This window comes from Chlorocebus sabaeus, chromosome 12 (assembly GCF_047675955.1).
Source record: "Chlorocebus sabaeus isolate Y175 chromosome 12, mChlSab1.0.hap1, whole genome shotgun sequence".
In the NCBI taxonomy this organism is placed as follows: Eukaryota; Metazoa; Chordata; class Mammalia; order Primates; family Cercopithecidae; genus Chlorocebus; species Chlorocebus sabaeus.
The window spans coordinates 105,535,236-105,551,641 of NC_132915.1; the positions used below are offsets into that span (position 1 = coordinate 105,535,236).

The 16,406-nt window shown below is 45.9% G+C and overlaps 1 protein-coding gene across 1 annotated transcript in view; it reads left to right on the forward strand.

Annotated features, from left to right (window-relative positions):
* Positions 1 to 1,259: 1,259 nt before the first annotated feature.
* Positions 1,260 to 16,406, forward strand: part of GPR107 (G protein-coupled receptor 107) — an 82,024-nt gene continuing 66,877 nt past the window's right edge. Inside the window, exon 1 of the mRNA XM_008005953.3 lies at positions 1,260 to 1,443. Within this exon, the coding sequence (XP_008004144.3) occupies positions 1,303 to 1,443 (141 nt within the window). The 5' untranslated portion in view covers positions 1,260 to 1,302. The remainder of the gene's footprint in view (positions 1,444 to 16,406) is intronic.

Consider the following 16,406-nt stretch of genomic DNA (forward strand, 5'->3'; position numbering starts at 1 on the left):
AAGAACTGATTTTCAAGTGATCCGCCCGCCTCGGCCTTCCAAAGTGCTGGGATTCAGGTGTGAATCCCCCCACCAGGACTCATTTTGTTTTTAGTACAGTATTATATTCAAATTTAAAACCAGAGATTCTCAAAGATGACACTTAACTTTAAAAGATAAAAAATACTCCAAAGCAGGCTGGGTGCGTGGCTTTACGCCTGTAATACTAGCACTTTGGGAGGCCAAGGCCGGAGGATCACTTGAGGTCAGGAGTTCGAGACCAGCCTGGCCAACACAGTGAAACCCTGTCTCTACTAAAAATACAAAAATTAGCCAAGCGTGGTGGTGCAGGTCTGTAATTCTAGTTACTCTGGAGGCTGAGGCAGGAGAATAGCTTGAACCCGGAAGGTGGAGATTGCAGTGAGCTGAGATCGTGGCATTGCACTCCAGCCTGGGTGACAAGAGCTAGACTCCGTCTCAAAAAAAAGAAGTTCCCATAATTTCTAAAAGCAAAGAAAGTTTCCATATAGAATTAAGAGAAAAATGTTAAGATCCAGACTCAGGGTTGGATGAAATAGCATGAGGCAACAGAACACAGGAGTTAAGAGCTTCCGCGTGATTCCCAGCTCAACCTGGAGCAAATGACTTATTTCTCAGAGCCTCAGTTTGCTTACCTGTGAAGTAGGAATAATGATAATACCTACCTCCTAGCTCATCAAATTGTTCCAAAAATTAAATACAACAAAAGGCCTAACGAATTTCCTCATAAGGGCTCAATAAATCGTATTATTGCAACCATTTCACCTGATACTTGAGTATGAAGCGCCTACTAAAAACAACCACAGGACCCCTACGGCGAGCCAGGAATTTTTAGATATTTTGCTCCAAGTTAATGCTCAGTGAAATCAGTTCAGTCAGTGAAATCAGTTCAATCAGTGGCCAGACACCGTGCGGCTGACACACCCTATCCTCCGACCCTGAGGTCAGGGGTCCCCAGAGCCCAGGGTCGCTTCCAAGGCTCTGCGAGGCGGAGGTGAGGCCCGGGCTGGTCTGGTTCGGCCACCGTTGTTATGGCAACCGCCAAGAGGTTGGCTTCATCTCTTTGGGCTAAACTGAAAGTCTGCACGGGGGGGCCAATCGAAGGGCCCCGAGGTGGTCAGCATAGGCCCCTCGGCGACTTCCCAGGTCGCAATCTCCAGGAAAACCACCGCAGGCTCAGCGGAGCTAGCCGCCGAGCTGCGCTCCCCGGGACCTTCCGGCGGTTGCGCCCTTTAATCCCGGAAGTGGGCAGGAGAGGAAGCGGCTGGTGATGCTGGAACAAACATGGCCGCTCTGGCGCCCGTCGGGTCCTCCGCCTCCCGCCGTCCTAGGCTGGCCGCGGGCCTCCGGCTGCTCCCGATGCTGGCTTTGCTGCAGTTGCTGGCCGAGCCTGGCCTGGGCCGCGTCCATCACCTGGCACTCAAGGTAAAGCCTGGCAAGGCCGGGCCGGGGGGCGGAGGCCGAGGCCACTCCCCCGGGTTTTAGGGCAACTTTGGCCCATTGGGGACCTCTGAGCCACTCGACCGTCTCTTTGTCCCTGGCCGCGGCCTTTCAAACTGACAGGTGGCGGGGTCTGTGGGGAAGGCGGGTCTGGGCGGCGCTGGGGTCCTGAGGCTGAGCGGCAGGGGCGGGAAGACACGAACTGAGGGAGGGGAAGGGGCTGAACTGTGTCGGAGCCCCCACGGACTCGGCAGGCTGCTCTTAAATCCCTACTGGGTTGCCTGAATTCCTCACTCATGGAAGCCCGCTCGCCCTTCTCCTTTCTCCCCTCCTGCTTTTATGCTGGCTTTCCTTGTCCGCGGTCTCCGCTCTTCTGTGTCCTTGTACTGTACTGGCGGTTTGAAGGTATTTGGAACCTTAGCCTCAGTTTCCCATTTTGGTTTAGGGCGCTCTCTGGAGCAAGACTCTTCGGAAGGAATTTCAAATCTTGCTTAAAACACGTGACTGAGAATTTAAAGCCAGCATTATAATGTGTTTCTAATCAAAGGCCCTGCTTTTTCTTCTTCTATCCCGTCATTGTCTAGGGAAGAGAGATTTTAGATAAACCTAGAATGATCCCCTGGATCTTGCTTTATAACTAGCAGAGAAAAGACCTCTAAGGCTGAAACGCACCCTAAGGTGGTTCAGCAGGTTACTATATCTGGGAAATTGTCCAGGCGCCGTGGGTCATGCCTGTAATCCCAACATTGGGAGGCCTATGCAGGAGGATTATTTGAGCCCAGGAGTTCGAGACCAGCCTAGTCAACATGGTAAGGACCCCCTCCCCAAACCTGTCTCTACAAAAAATTAAAAATTAACCAGGTGTGGTGGCACACGCCTGCAGCTTCTGGGGAGGCTGAGGCAGGAGGATCACTTGAGCCTAGGAGGTTGAGACTGCAGTGAGCCGTGATTACTCATTGCACTCCAGCCTGAGCCACGGAGCAAGACCCTCTCTCAAAAGACATAGAGAAACAGAAAATTAAGAGACGTAGAAAAGTAAATTGTTACGACCCAAACTCTTGTACATTATTTTTATACCATACAGTCTTCTAAGAAGTGGAACTGTAGGCCAGGCACCATGGCTCACGCCGGTAATCCCAGCACTTTGGTAGGCTGAGGCGGGCAAATCACAAGGTCAGGAGATCGAGACCATCCTGGCTAACACGGTGAAACCCTGTCTCTACTAAAAAAAAAAAAAAAAAAAATTAGCTGGGCTTGGTGGTGGGCGCCTGTAGTCCCAGCTACTCGGGAGGCTGAGGCAGGAGAATGGCGTGAACCCGGGAGGAGGCGCTTGCAATGAGCCTAGATCCTGCTACTGTACTCCAGCCTGGGCAACAGAATGAGACTCTGTCTCAAAAAAAAGAAAAAAAGAAGTGAAACTATAGAAAGTTTGTCTTGTAAAAACACATTGTTTTAGCAAACTATGAAGCATTATATTTTGTTAATGTAGAATTTAACGAATACAGAATGAAATTAAAAACCTGACATGACTGGGCGCGGTGGCTCAGGCCTGTAATCCCAGCACTTTGGGAGGCTGAGGTGGGCGGATCACCCGAGGTCAGGAGTTTGAGACCAGCCTGGCCAACATGACGAAACCTGTCTCTACTAAAAATAGAAATATTAGATGGGTATAGTGGCACATGCCCGTAGTCCCAGTTGCTACTTGGGAGGCTGAGACAGGATAATTGCTTGAACCCGGGAGACTGAGATTGCAGTGAGCAGAGATTGTTGTGCCATTGCACTCCAGTCTGGGCGAAAGAAGGAGACTCTGTCAAGAAAATAAATAAATAAAAGCCTGACTAGATCCATACAACCATGCTTTTTGGTAACAACTTTTGTCGTTTGTAAATAAAAATTATCCTGATTAAAATGGTTCAATCACAGGGGTGAGGGTGGGGTAAGTGAATTTTGACTCTTTTTGAGAATCTATTGAGAGCTATAGAACCTCTCTCCAGAAAAGTGCATGTAGAAATGTAGACAAAATTTGGCCAGGCGCGGTGGCTCATGCCTGTAATCCCAGTACTTTCAGAGGCCGAGGTGGGTGGATCACTTGAGGTCAGGAGTTCGAGACCAGCCTGGCCAACATTGTGAAACCACGTCTCTACTAAAAATACAAAATTAACTGGGCGTGGTGGCGGGTGCCTGTAATCCCAGCTACTTGGGGGGCTGAGGCAGGAGAATCGCTTGAACCCAGAGGAGGAAGTTGCAGTGAGCCGAGATTGCATCCCCGTACTCCAGCCTGGGTGACAGAGCAAGACTCCATCTCAAAAAAATAAATAAACAAAATAAAATAGACATCCTAAGTCAGGGGTGTCCAATCTTTTGGCTTCCCAGGGCCACATTGGAAGATGAAAAATTGTTTTGGGTCACATATAAAATAGACTAACAGTAACCATAGCTGATAAGCTTAAAAAAATTATGAAATAATCTCATAATGTTTTAAGAAAGTTCACAAATTTGTCCGGGCACAATGGCTCACACCTGTAATCCCAGCACTTTGGGAGGCCGAGGTGGGCGGATTACTAGGTCAAGAGATCGAGACCATCCTGGCTAACACGGTGAAACGCCGTCTCTACTAAAAATACAAAAAATTAGCTGGGCGTGGTGACAGGCCCCCGTAGTCCCAGCTACTCGGGAGGCTGAGGCAGGAGAATGGCGTGAACTCGGGAGGCGGAGCTTCCAGTGAGCTGAGATCGTGCCACTGCACTCCAGCCTGGGCGACAGAGTGAGACTCCTTCTCAAAAAAAAAAAGTTCACAAATTTGTGTTGGGCCGCATTCAAAGCTGTCCTGGGCCGCAGGCATCCTGGGCAAGCTTGTTCTGAGTTCTTGCCCAAGGAAATGGAAATCATTTGAAGAGAGCCTGTCAGAGCAGCAACTTTAGATTGTCTCTTTTGCTTGAGACTGAGTGAAATAGGATACTTGATCAGATTAGAGACCCATAATGGCAAGGATAACATGAAGAGGTCACTGAGCACCAGGTATATGTATTGATCTCTTAAAACCTGGCTGGTGCTGGTGGCTCACGTCTGTAATCCCATCACTTAGGGTGGCTCATTTGAGGCCAAGATTTGGAGGCTGCAGTGAGCTATTATGGCGACACTACACTGCCGCCTGGGTGGCAGGAAAGACCCCATCTCAACAACAGCAACAAAATTAGCCAGACGTGGTGGTGCATACCTATAGTCGCAGCTACTAGAGAGGCTGAGGTGGCAGGATCCCTTGAGCCCAGGAGTCAGAAGCTGTAGTGAGCTATAATGGTGTCACTGTATTCCAGCCTGGGGGACAGAGTGAAACCCTAGTTCTTTTTTTTTTTTTTTTTGAGACGGAGTCTTGCTCTGTCGCCCGGGCTGGAGTGCAGTGGCCGGATTTCAGCTCACTGCAAGCTCCGCCTCCCGGGTTTACGCCATTCTCCTGCCTCAGCCTCCCGAGTAGCCGGGACTACAGGCGCCCGCCACCTCGCCCGGCTAGTTTTTTTTTGTGTGTGTTTTTAGTAGAGACGGGGTTTCACCGTGTTAGCCAGGATGGTCTCGATCTCCTGACCTCGTGATCCGCCCGTCTCGGCCTCCCAAAGTGCTGGGATTACAGGCTTGAGCCACCGCGCCCGGCCCCTAGTTCTTAAAAAAAAAAAAAAGACAAAGCAAAACACACTTTTTATTGTGGAGAATTTCCAATGTACTAAAGTAGATAGAATAGTATGATGAACTCCCATTTGCCTGTCACCCTCGATAACCATCAACACATGGCTAATTCTGCCTCATCCCCACATACATCAATTTCTTGTTCTTATTTTTTATTATTTTTAAAATTAGAAATGAGTCCTCTTACATTTTTATTCTTACTCCATGTCACATTTTCCACCATTCTTCTGGCTTTCTCAGTCTTCTCACCTTCCATCTCTTTTGACCTTTCTCTATATTCCTTGCCTTTTTATTTATTATTATTGTTGTTATTATTATTATTATTATTTTTTTTGAGATGGAGTTTTGCTCTTGTCACCCAGGCTGGAGTGCAATGGTGCGATCTCTGCTCACAGCAACCTCCGTCTCCCGGGTTCAAGCAATTCTTCTGCCTCAACCTCCCAAGTAGCTGGGATTATAGGCATGCGCCATCACGTCTGGCTAATTTTTGTATTTTTAGTAGAGAGAGGGTTTTGCCGTGTTGATCAGGCTAGTCTTGATCTCCTAACCTCAGGTGATCCACCTGCCTTAACCTCCCAAAGTGCCGGGATTACAGGCGTGGGCCACCGCTCCTGGCTGTTTATTATTTTTGTTTATTTTTTTAAAGACCTGTCAGCAGGAAATACTCCTTGCCTTTTAAGAACAACTTTATTGAGGTATAATTTACGTACCATAAGATCACCCATTTTAACTGTATAACGCAATGATTGTTAGAAAGTTTACTGAGTTGTACAGCTATGACCACATTCTAGCCAAAGAACGTTTCTGTCACCCCATAAGATCCCTTATGTTGGTTTAGAATCAATTCCTATTCCCACCACTAGTCCCAGGAAGCCACTAATTACTTTCTGTCTCTATTAACCTGCCATTTCTGGATGTTTCATGTAAGTGGAATCACAGGATAGGTAGGCTTTTTTTCTGAGACGGAGTCTCAGACTGTTGCCCAGGCTGGAGTGCAATGGCGTTATCTTGGCTCACTGCAACCTCTACCTCCCAGGTTCAAGCTGTTCTCCTGCCTCAGCCTCCCCAGTAGCTGGGATTACAGGCACCCGCCACCACGCTCAGCTAATTTGTGTATTTTTAGTAGAGACAGGATTTTGCCGTGTCGGCCAGGCTGGTCTCGAATTCCTGGCCTCAAGCAGTCTGCCCGCCTCAGCCTCCCAAAGTTCAGGGATTACTGGTGTGAGCCACTGCGCCCAGCCGATAGGTAGGCTTTTGTGCCCATCTTTCTTTCTTTCTTTTTTGAGCTTCATTCATTTTGTACCATGTGTCGGTAATTCATTCCTTTTTACTGTTTAATGGTCTTCCAGTGCATGAATGTATCTTCTTTTCCTTAGCGGTTCACCAGTCGATGGATGTTTGGGGTGTTTCCACTGTTTGGCCTTTATGAATGATGGTACCATAAATGTTCACATGCAAGGCTTTGTGGGGCCATATGTTTTCATTTCTCTTGGGTGATATCCAGGAGTGGAGTAGAATTGCTGGGTCATGTGGTTTATTTATGTTTAACTTTTTAAGAAACTGCCCAACTGTTTTCCAAAGTGGCTCTACCATTTTACATCCCACCAGCAATTTATGAGAGTTCCGTTTCTTCTCATTGGTATCAGCATTTGTCATTGTCTTCCTATATTATTTTAAAGAAAATTGGCTGGGTGTGGTGGCTTATGCCTGTAATCCCAACACTTTGGGAGGCAAAGGCAAGTGGATCACCTGAGGTCAGGAGTTCGAGACCAGCCTGGCCAACATGGTGAAACCCCGTCTCTACTAAAAATACAAAAATTAGTCACTGCGGTGGTGGGCACCTGCAGTCCCCCAGCTACTGTGGAGGCTAAGGCAGGAGAATCACTTTAATGCAGGAGGTGGAGGTTGCAGTGAGCTGAGATTGTGCCACTGCACTCAAGCCTGTGTGATAGAGTGAGACCCTCCCCTCTCAAAATAAATAAATAAATAAATAAGTAAATAAAGCAAATCAAAGGTATTGCATCATTTCATTCATAAATATTTTGGTATTACCTATAAAAAATAAGAGCTCTTTTAAAAACATGACTACAGTGCCATTATAACAAAAATATCCTTAATATCATATAATGTCAAATCAGATTCAGATTTTCATTGGTCATAAATGGATTGAAAAATCAGTATCTAAATCACATCCTTGTACTGTGATCAGTTACATTCTGATTAATGCATTTTTTTTTTTTTTTTTTTGAGATAGAGTTTGCCCTTCTTGCCCAGGCTGGAATGCCATGGCACAATCTTGACTCACTGCAACCTCTGCCTCCCGGGTTCAAGTGATTCTCCTGCCTCAACCTCCTGAGTAGTTGGGATTACAGGCACCTGCCACCACACCCTGCTAATTTTTTGTATTTTTAGTAGAGGTAGAGTTTCACCATGTTTGTCAGTCTGGTCTCGAACTCCTGACCTCAGGTGATTTACCTGCCTTGGCCTCCCAAAGTGATAGGATTACAGGCGTGAGCCACCACGCCCAGCGTGATCAGTTAATATGTTTTTTTTTTTTTTTTTTTTTTTTTTGCGGGGGGGTCACGAAGTCTCACCCTGTCCCCCAGGCTGGAGTGCAATGGCGCGATCTCAGCAAACTGCAACCTCCGCTTCCTGGGTTCAAGCAATTCTCCTGCCTCAGCCTCCCCAGTAGCTGGGACTACAGGCACCTGCCACCACGCCTGGCTAATTTTTTGGATTTTTTAGTAGAGACAGGGTTTCACTGTATTAACCAGGATGGTCTCGATCTCCTGGCCTCATGATCTGCCCACCTCGGCCTCCCAAAGTGCTGGGATTGCAGGCGTGAGCCTCCGCATCCAGCTATAAAATGCTTTTTTAATTATTTAAAACATTTTTGAGTTTTTAATTATTTTTGCCTATTATTTGTTTTTCTTGTTTTTTTAAGTTTCCATACTCTGCATCGAACATACCTTTTTTAGTGACTGCTGTTTGGTGGCGTGTATGCCAGTGTGCTTCCTTCTGAAAATACCAGGGTAGTATAATAAAATATTTGATAAAACAGCCCTGGAAAATTCCAGTGATTGCTTTGTCTTTTTTTTTTTTCTTTCTCCTTTTTATTGCCTCCCTTTACTACTGCTGTATAGATTTTTTTCTTCCTGGAATTTATTCTTTTTTTTTTTTTTTTTTGAAGAGTCTTGCTGTGTCACCGAGGCTGGAATGCAGTGGCACAATCTCGGCTCACTGCAACCTCTGTCTCGCAGATTCAAGAGAATCTCTTGCCTCAGCCTCCCAAGTAGCTGGGACTACAGGTGTGCGCCACCATGCCCAGCTAATTTTTTTATTTTTGGTAGAGATAGGCTTTCATCATGTTGGCCATACTGGTCTCGAACTCCTGACCTCAGGTTATCCATCCACCTCGGCCTCCCAGAGTGTTGGGATTGCAGACGTGAGCCACTGCGCCCAGCCAGGGTTTATTCTTTTTGTAACTAATAGAAAAAAAGTAGGCGTCAGTAAATTATATCTGAACTATAAAGTAAGTTTTCTTTATCCCTTTCTGCATCTGTTTAGTTGCAGAGTAACAAAAATATGGGTCACGTAATTAAGCACTAGAACATTTCAGTGTAAATGAGCAAGAGGATGGATTTGTTTGTGTTGGCTTAAGTGTCCCCCCAAGTTCATGTCTGCTTGGAACCTCAGAATGTAACCTTATTTGGAGTGGGGTCTTTGCAGTAAACATTAGGTCATATGGGGTTAGGGTGGGCCGTATTTTCAGTGTGCCAGGTGCCATTATAAAAAGAGGAGAGGGCGCAGAGACATATGCAGAGGGAAGAAGGCCATGTCATGGTGGAGGCAGAGCCTGGAGTGAGGTGGCTACAAACCAAGAATGTTAAGAATCCTGGTAGTCACCAGCAGCTTGAAGGAGGCAAGGAACTATTCTTCCCCAGAGCCTTTAAAGGGACTGTGGTCCTGCTGATGCCTTGATTTTGGACTTGTAGCCTCCAGAACTGTGAGAGAACAAACTTCTGTGGTTGATTACAGCAGCCTTAGGAAGCGAATGCAATATATACCAATAGTCTCACCCCAAAGCTCTACCTTCACAGAAACGTGTTGTTACTTTATTTTTGAGTAATAACTTTCAGAGAACATATTTAGCCATTAAGTGATGTTTGCAGCCAGGCACGGTGGCTCACGTCTATAATCCCAGCACTTTGGGAGGCTGAGGTGGGCAATCACCTGAGGTCTGGAGTTTGAGACCAGCCTGGCTGACATGGTGAAACCCCATCTCTACTAAAAATACAAATAATTAGCTAGGCGTGGATCCCAGCTTCTCAGGAGGCTGAGGCAGGAGATTCACTTGAACCCAGGAGGCAGAGGTTACAGTGAGCCGAGATCGCCCATTGCACTCCAGCCTGGACAACAAGAGTGAAACTCCATCTCAAAACAATAATAATAATAATAATAATAATAAATAAATAAACCATTAAGTGATGTCTGTAGGCCTGGCGCGGTGGCTCATGCCAGTAATCCCAGCACTTAGGGAGGCCACAATGGGCAGATCACTTGATGTCAAAAGTTAAAGACCAGCCTGGCCAGTATGGTGAAACCCCATCTCTACCAAAAAATACAAATATTAGCCCAAGGTGGTGTCAGGTGCCCGTAGTCCCAGCTACTTGGGAGGCTGAGGCAGGAGAATCACTTGAACCCAGGAGGTGGAGGTTTCAGTGAGCCAAGATGGTGCGCCTGCCCTCCAGCCTGGGCGACAGAGTGAGACCCTGTCTCAAAAAAACAAAAAACAACAACAAAAAAAACCAACCAAACAAAAAAAAACAGTGATGTGGCCGGGCGCGGTGGCTCATGCGTGTGTGGCTCATGCGTGTAATCCCAGCACTTTGGGAGGCCGAGGTGGGCGGATCACGAGGTCAGGAGATCGAGACCATCCTGGCAAACATGGTGAAACCCCGTCTCTATTAAAAATACAAAAAATTAGCCGGGCGTGGTGGCGGGCACCTGTAGTCCCAGCTACTCGAGAGGCTGAGGCAGGAGAATGGTGTGAACCCGGGAGGCGGAGCTTGCAGTGAGCTGAGATCGCGCCACTGCACTCTAGCCTGGGCAACAGAGTGAGACTCCGTCTCAAAAAAAAAAAAAAAAAAAAAACGGTGATGTTTGTAAGTAAGTAAAATCTTTCTTTGCACAAATACTCCAGAATCGGTGCCAGTCGATCAGGACCCACCTGATTACACCAGCTTTATGCAGTGGATCTTTCCTAATTCATTGGCTGCAGCCTCACTTTATATACTGCTTTCTGAATTCTGAGTAGGGAGGGATGCATTTATTCACTCCCATCCAAAAGTATCTGGAAAGTTTTGGGAAATTAAAAGAGGATTTTCCTGGCTGGGTGCGGTGGCTCACGCCTGTAATCCCAGCACTTTGGGAGACCAAGGTGGGTGAATCACCTGAAGTTCGAGATCAGCCTGGCCAACATAGTGAAACCCCATCTCTACTAAAAATACAAAATTAGCCAGGTGTGGTGGCGCATGTCTGTAATCCCAGCTACTTGGGAGGCTGAGGCAGGAGAGTCGCTTGAACCTGGGAGGCAGAGGTTGCAGTGAGCTGAAATTGCGCCACTGCACTCCAGCCTGGACAACAAGAGTGAAACTCTGTCTCAAGAAAAATAAAAATAAAAAGAATAAAAGAGGATTTTCCTCATCTCATGCCCATTGATTATTATGATTGCCCATTGACGATGATGATGATGATGATTAGGATGATGATGGTGATGATTGTGCCTCTTCTCGGGCCCATTGATTATTAGCTGCTCCGTTCTGGTAAATCTCAAACCTTTCCTAGGCATGCCTCCAAAACTGTGATCAGTATGAAAAGTTAATGTTTGCCACAACTGGGCATGTGTCCCTCCATAGGTTAGCCATGTCTGTCCAGAATTTTTAGTTGGCCATATGGACCCAGTGGTGTAGAAAAGGAGACAGTGTACTGTCATAGCAGTGTGTGGTCAAGCCCAGCACCTTTGTCTTGGGAGTGTAGGAAAGAGCTTGGTTATGGCAGCCAGCAGCTTACTCAAGCTGACTTGGATGGAAGGACAAGAGGAGAACTGGGAGAGTGTGACACTGAGGGGGATGGTGTTGACATGTCCTTTTAAATCTTTCTTCCCTCTTAAGTATGCAGAGAGAGTTCTAGTATAATGAGACCGTGCTGTGTACGCAGAAAGGTTGAGACTACTGAGCTAATGATAACTGCTTTGAGCTCATTTGGGGAAAATGAAGTGTCCTATAGAATCCAAAATTTAAGTGATAGAAATAGCTGCTTGTTATTAAAGCTCTGTGATAAGTCAGAGACTGTGCTAAATATTTGATGCGTTGTATTCATTGACTCCTCATAGCAGCCCCTTGAGATAAATGTTATTATCCCTGCTTTATAAATTAAGAAAATGGAGCTCTGGTTAAATAAGTGGAGGAGTCAGAATTTGAACCCAGGTTAGCGCACCTTCCATTTTACCTGCACTGGGTAAGCTTCCGGTGGGTGCCTCAAGCCCTCAGTGACTGTTTGAGAGGATAGCCCGTTTGCCAGCACCTCAGTCTTCTGTGTAGTTCTTCTCTCACTTCATGTGCTTAGCTGGTGGATTTTGGTTATATGAGTGAATTTGACCCCATTCCATTTGTGAATTGCTATGTATGTGCAATGAGCCAAGAATTATAATATTAAACTTCTTAGGTTAATTTCTTCTACCACTAATAGAAGGCAGCTAATGACTGGTAGCTCTCCCGCCTCCCACCTTTTTTTTTTTTTTTTTTTTTTTGAGACTTGCACTCTGTCATCCAGACTGGAGTGCAGTGGTCTGATCTTGGCTCACTGCAACCTTTATCTCCCAAGTTCAAGTGATCCTCCTGCTCCAGCCTCCCAAGTATTTGGGATTACAACGGGTGCCACCACGCCTGGCTAATTTTTGTATTTTCAGTAGAGATGGGGTTTCACCATATTGGCCAGGCTGAAACTCCTGACTTCAAGTGATCCTTCCGCCTCAGTCCCCCAAAGTGCTGGGAATACAGATGTGAGCCATCAAGCCCAGCCATGATTGGTAGTCTTATTCTTGTTTTCTTTTTTCTGTATTAGTAAAGAAATTGCTTACCTTTTGGATCTGATTTTTGTTTTGATCAGTGGTCACAAACTCAAGATGCGGTGAGAAGCCAGCTTGGTTTTGTACGTCAGCTGGCTCAGTGAGTCTTTAGCGGGAGGGGTAGCGGAGAGGGGTAGCGGAGGAGCACAGGCTCCTGCCACAGCGGCCCCTGCTCCTTGCTCCAATGAGTTCTTATTGTACTGGAACGTGGCCTACAAGCGCTGGATCTTGTGGCTTTTTTTTTTTTTCTCTTTTTTTAAATAAGAAAAGCTGGAAATTCATGTTTTTATGCGGAATCCATTGGCAACTAATTCAAATTTAAAACAAAAGTAAAATATGACACTGTGTTGGCCATATATAACATGGTGTGGGTTAGTACAGTCTGTAGACCACCAGTTGGCAAGCCGAAGCTAGCTCAGTTAAGTGTTACTGTATTTCTTACTTTCTAAAATTCAGTTTATAAGAAAAACTAAATTGAGGTATCATTGGTGTATTTTTTTTTATGACTGAAAGCAGTTTAATATGAAGTCGTTGCAGAAGTTCTGACATTTAGTTAAAATAACAGAATTGTCAGTAAAAAACAACTAGTTTTAAAGTGAGGAAGTAAAGAGCAAATACATCAAAATAGTATATCCTTTTTTTTTTTTTTTGCGATGGGGTTTTGCTTTGTCACCCAGACTGGAGTGCTGTGGCGCAATCTCGGCTCACTGCAGCCTCCGCCTCCTGGGTGGGTTCAAGTGATCCTCAGCCTTCTGAGTAGCTGGGACCACAAGTGAACACTGCCACTCCCAGCTAATTTTTCGTATTTTTGGCAGAGATGGGGTTTCACCATGTTGCCAGGCTGTTCTCAAACTCCTCAGCTCAAGTGATCTGCCTGCCTCAGCCTCCCGAAGTGCTGGGATTACCACGCCCAGCCCTTTGATACACTTTTTATTTGGTTGTAAAAAGTATGTGGTAGTTAAAAGAATAGATTTGGGACTTAATTCTGAGTTAGATTACTGGCCCTGCCGTCTACTAGCCTTATGATTTTACGCAAGTTTTAACTCTGAGCCTCTGTTTCCTCGTCTACCAAATGCACATGTTTGAGGCTACTTCCCTCAGAGTTGTAAGAACTTGAGGTGTATATATGAAGCTCTTAGTGTAGTACTGGAGACAAGATTAAGTGCTTGCAGTCTCTGAAATCCTTGATGAAACAGGCAGCCTTTACTGTGGTGTCAGTGCTAACGGAAATGGTAGGGTAGAGATTGAGAATATAGCTGAACCTCCATTGCCTGTGTCAGTGCTAATGGAAATGGTAGAGTGGAGGTGGAGACGGTAGCTGAATCTCCATTGCCTGTGTCAGTGCTAATAGAAATGGTAGGGTGGAGGTGGAGACGGTAGATGAATCTCCATTGCTTGCATCTGGTATTGTTGTGCTTATGCTGCTTTGTCACATCCTCCTCGCTTGTACTTTCTTCCAGTCTCAAGATATCTACGTCTCTATGATTTTTATAGTGAGGTATAGTTTGCAAAGTCACTTCCATACATACCTTATTTGACATGACACGATAGCTTAAAATGGAAGTGGGGAACAGGTTAGGTGAAGGTCCTGCAGATATTATTGGCAACAGTGCTTGCTTGCTTGCTTTTTATTTTATTTATTTTTTGAGACAGAGTCTCACTCTGTCACCCAGGCTGGAGTGCAGTGGTACAATCTCGGCTCACTGCCACCTCTACCTCCCGGGTTCAAGCGATTCTCCTGCCTCAGCCTCTCTAGTAGCTGGGACTGCAGGCATACACCACCACATCCGGCAAATGTTTGTATTTTTAGTAGAGATGGGGTGTCATGTTGGCCAGGCTGGTCTCGAACTGATCTTAGGGGATCTGCCCACCTTGGCCTCACATAGTGCTGGGATTACAGGCATGAGCCACCGTGCCCTATTTATTTATTTATTTATTTATTTATTTATTGAGACAGAGTCTCGCTCTGTCTCCCAGGCTGGAGTGCAGTGGCACAATCTTGGCTCACTGCAACCTTGGCCTTGTGGGCCCAAACTGTCCTCCCACCTCAGCCTCTTGAGTAGCTGGGACCACAGGCTTGTGCCACCACACCCTGCTACATTTTTTTTTTTTTTTTTTTTGGTAGAGATGGGTTTTCACCATGTTGCCCAGGCCAGTCTCAAACTGTGGGGCTCAAGTGATCCTTCTGTGTTAGCCTCCTGAGTAGCTAGCATCACAGGCACCTGCTATTACTCCTGGCTATTTATTTATTTACTCTGTTGCCCAGGCTAGAGTGCAGTGGCGTGATCTCAGCTCACTATAAACTCCGCCTCCCAGGTTCAAGTGATTGTCCTGCGTCAGCCTCCCAAGTTGCTGAGATTATAGGCATGTGTCACCACGCTTGACTACTTTTTGTATTTTTAGTAGAGATGAGATTTCGCCCTGTTGGCCAGGCTGGCCTCAAACTCCAGACCTCAAGTGATCCGCCCACCTTGACCCCCAGAGTGCTGGGATTACAGGCGCCCGCCACCATGCCCGGCTAATTTTTGTATTTTTAGTAGAGATGGGGTTTCACCATGTTGGCCAGGCTGATCTTGAACTCCTGACCTCAGGTGATCCGTCCGCCTCAGTCTCCCAAAATACTGGGATTACAGGCGTGAGCCACTACACCCAGCCTTATTATTATTATTTTTGAGACAGAGTCTCACTTTGTTGCCCAGGCTGGAGTGCAGTGGTACAACCTGGCTCCCTGTAATCTCCGCCTCCTGGGTTCAAGCAGTTCTGCCTCAGCCTCCCGAGTAGCTGGAATTACAGGCACGCGCCACCACACCCGGCTAATTTTTGTATTTAGTAGAGGTGGCGTTTCACCATGTTGGCCAGGCTGATCTCGAACTCTTGATCTCAGGGTGATCCGCCTGCCTTGGCTTCCCAAAGTACTGGGATTACTGCCATGAGCCACCATGCCTGGCCGATGCTGTTATTGTTGTTTAAAATAGTCTTCAAAAACCTGTTTTTCATGGCATTGTATCATCAAATGAAATGATGATGCAAAGGTTAAAAAAAAAAGTAAAGGAATGTACTATTTATGTGGGGGAAAAACTGTTATCAGGTTGCAATTGAAACATTTTCTGGAAAAAAAAAAAAACAACTAGAAAACCTGTGTTGTGGTGGACTAAGTATAAACGTAATGCTTAGCAGGTTTCCATTCTGCTACAAAGCAGCTTCATACTGGATCAGTTAGAAAAAACATACTTTTAAAATTTAAACTTTATTGAAGTGTAATATATATGGCTAAAAAGTACTCATTATAAACAACTCAGTGCATTTCCAGAATGTAGACACACTCATGCAGCCTGCAGGAAATGAGGCAGAACCATTTCCAAGCCCCTCCAGAAGCACCGTGCCTAAGCCTCACCTTCCCTCAAGTCCCAGGAAAGCCCCTTTCTCCTGAGAGTCGTCACTGTCTTCACCTCCGTCACCACAGATGATTTCCCCCTGCATTCCAGTTTGTTTTACATGAATATGACTGTGATTCACATACGTCGTTTTATGTGGCAGGAACTGTGTGTTCATTTTCCCTCATCCTCTCCCTCTGCAGTCCTGCTCCACTGAGGATTCTGCTAGAGAATGAAACCCTAATGTGCTAAGGCATCCATTTAGGTAGTTGAGTTAATTTCTTATGTGCCTCTAGGATGGTGGTCATCATATACTGTCCTTGAGATAATTGAGAAAATAGATAGTGAAGATATTTTCAGTGGATTTAATTCTCTCAGAGAATTCCAAGAAAGGCTGGGAGCCTTAGCTTTTCTGGCTTTTACCATTGACCCGCTCTTGTAGATTCCAGGAGATGACCTCTGTTATCTTATCTGGCTTTTCTGATTGTTCTCTGTGAGAATGTTGGTTTGCTGCAAGCCACTCCAGCCCACCAGGAAGTGGAAATCCAGCAAACATGTTTTCACCACATAGCCAAGCTCCTAAGAAAATAAGGGAAATTCCCAGGGGCCCAAAAAAGGGAAGGAGCTGAAACTCCAGTGGGCAAAGAACAGGGAAGCCAGGGCTGCCCTGTGGCGTTGCAGAAACTTGAAGCCCAGAGTCCTGGGTTTTTGTTCGTTTTCGTTATTTATTTATTTATTTATTTATTTATTTATTTTTGAGACAGAGT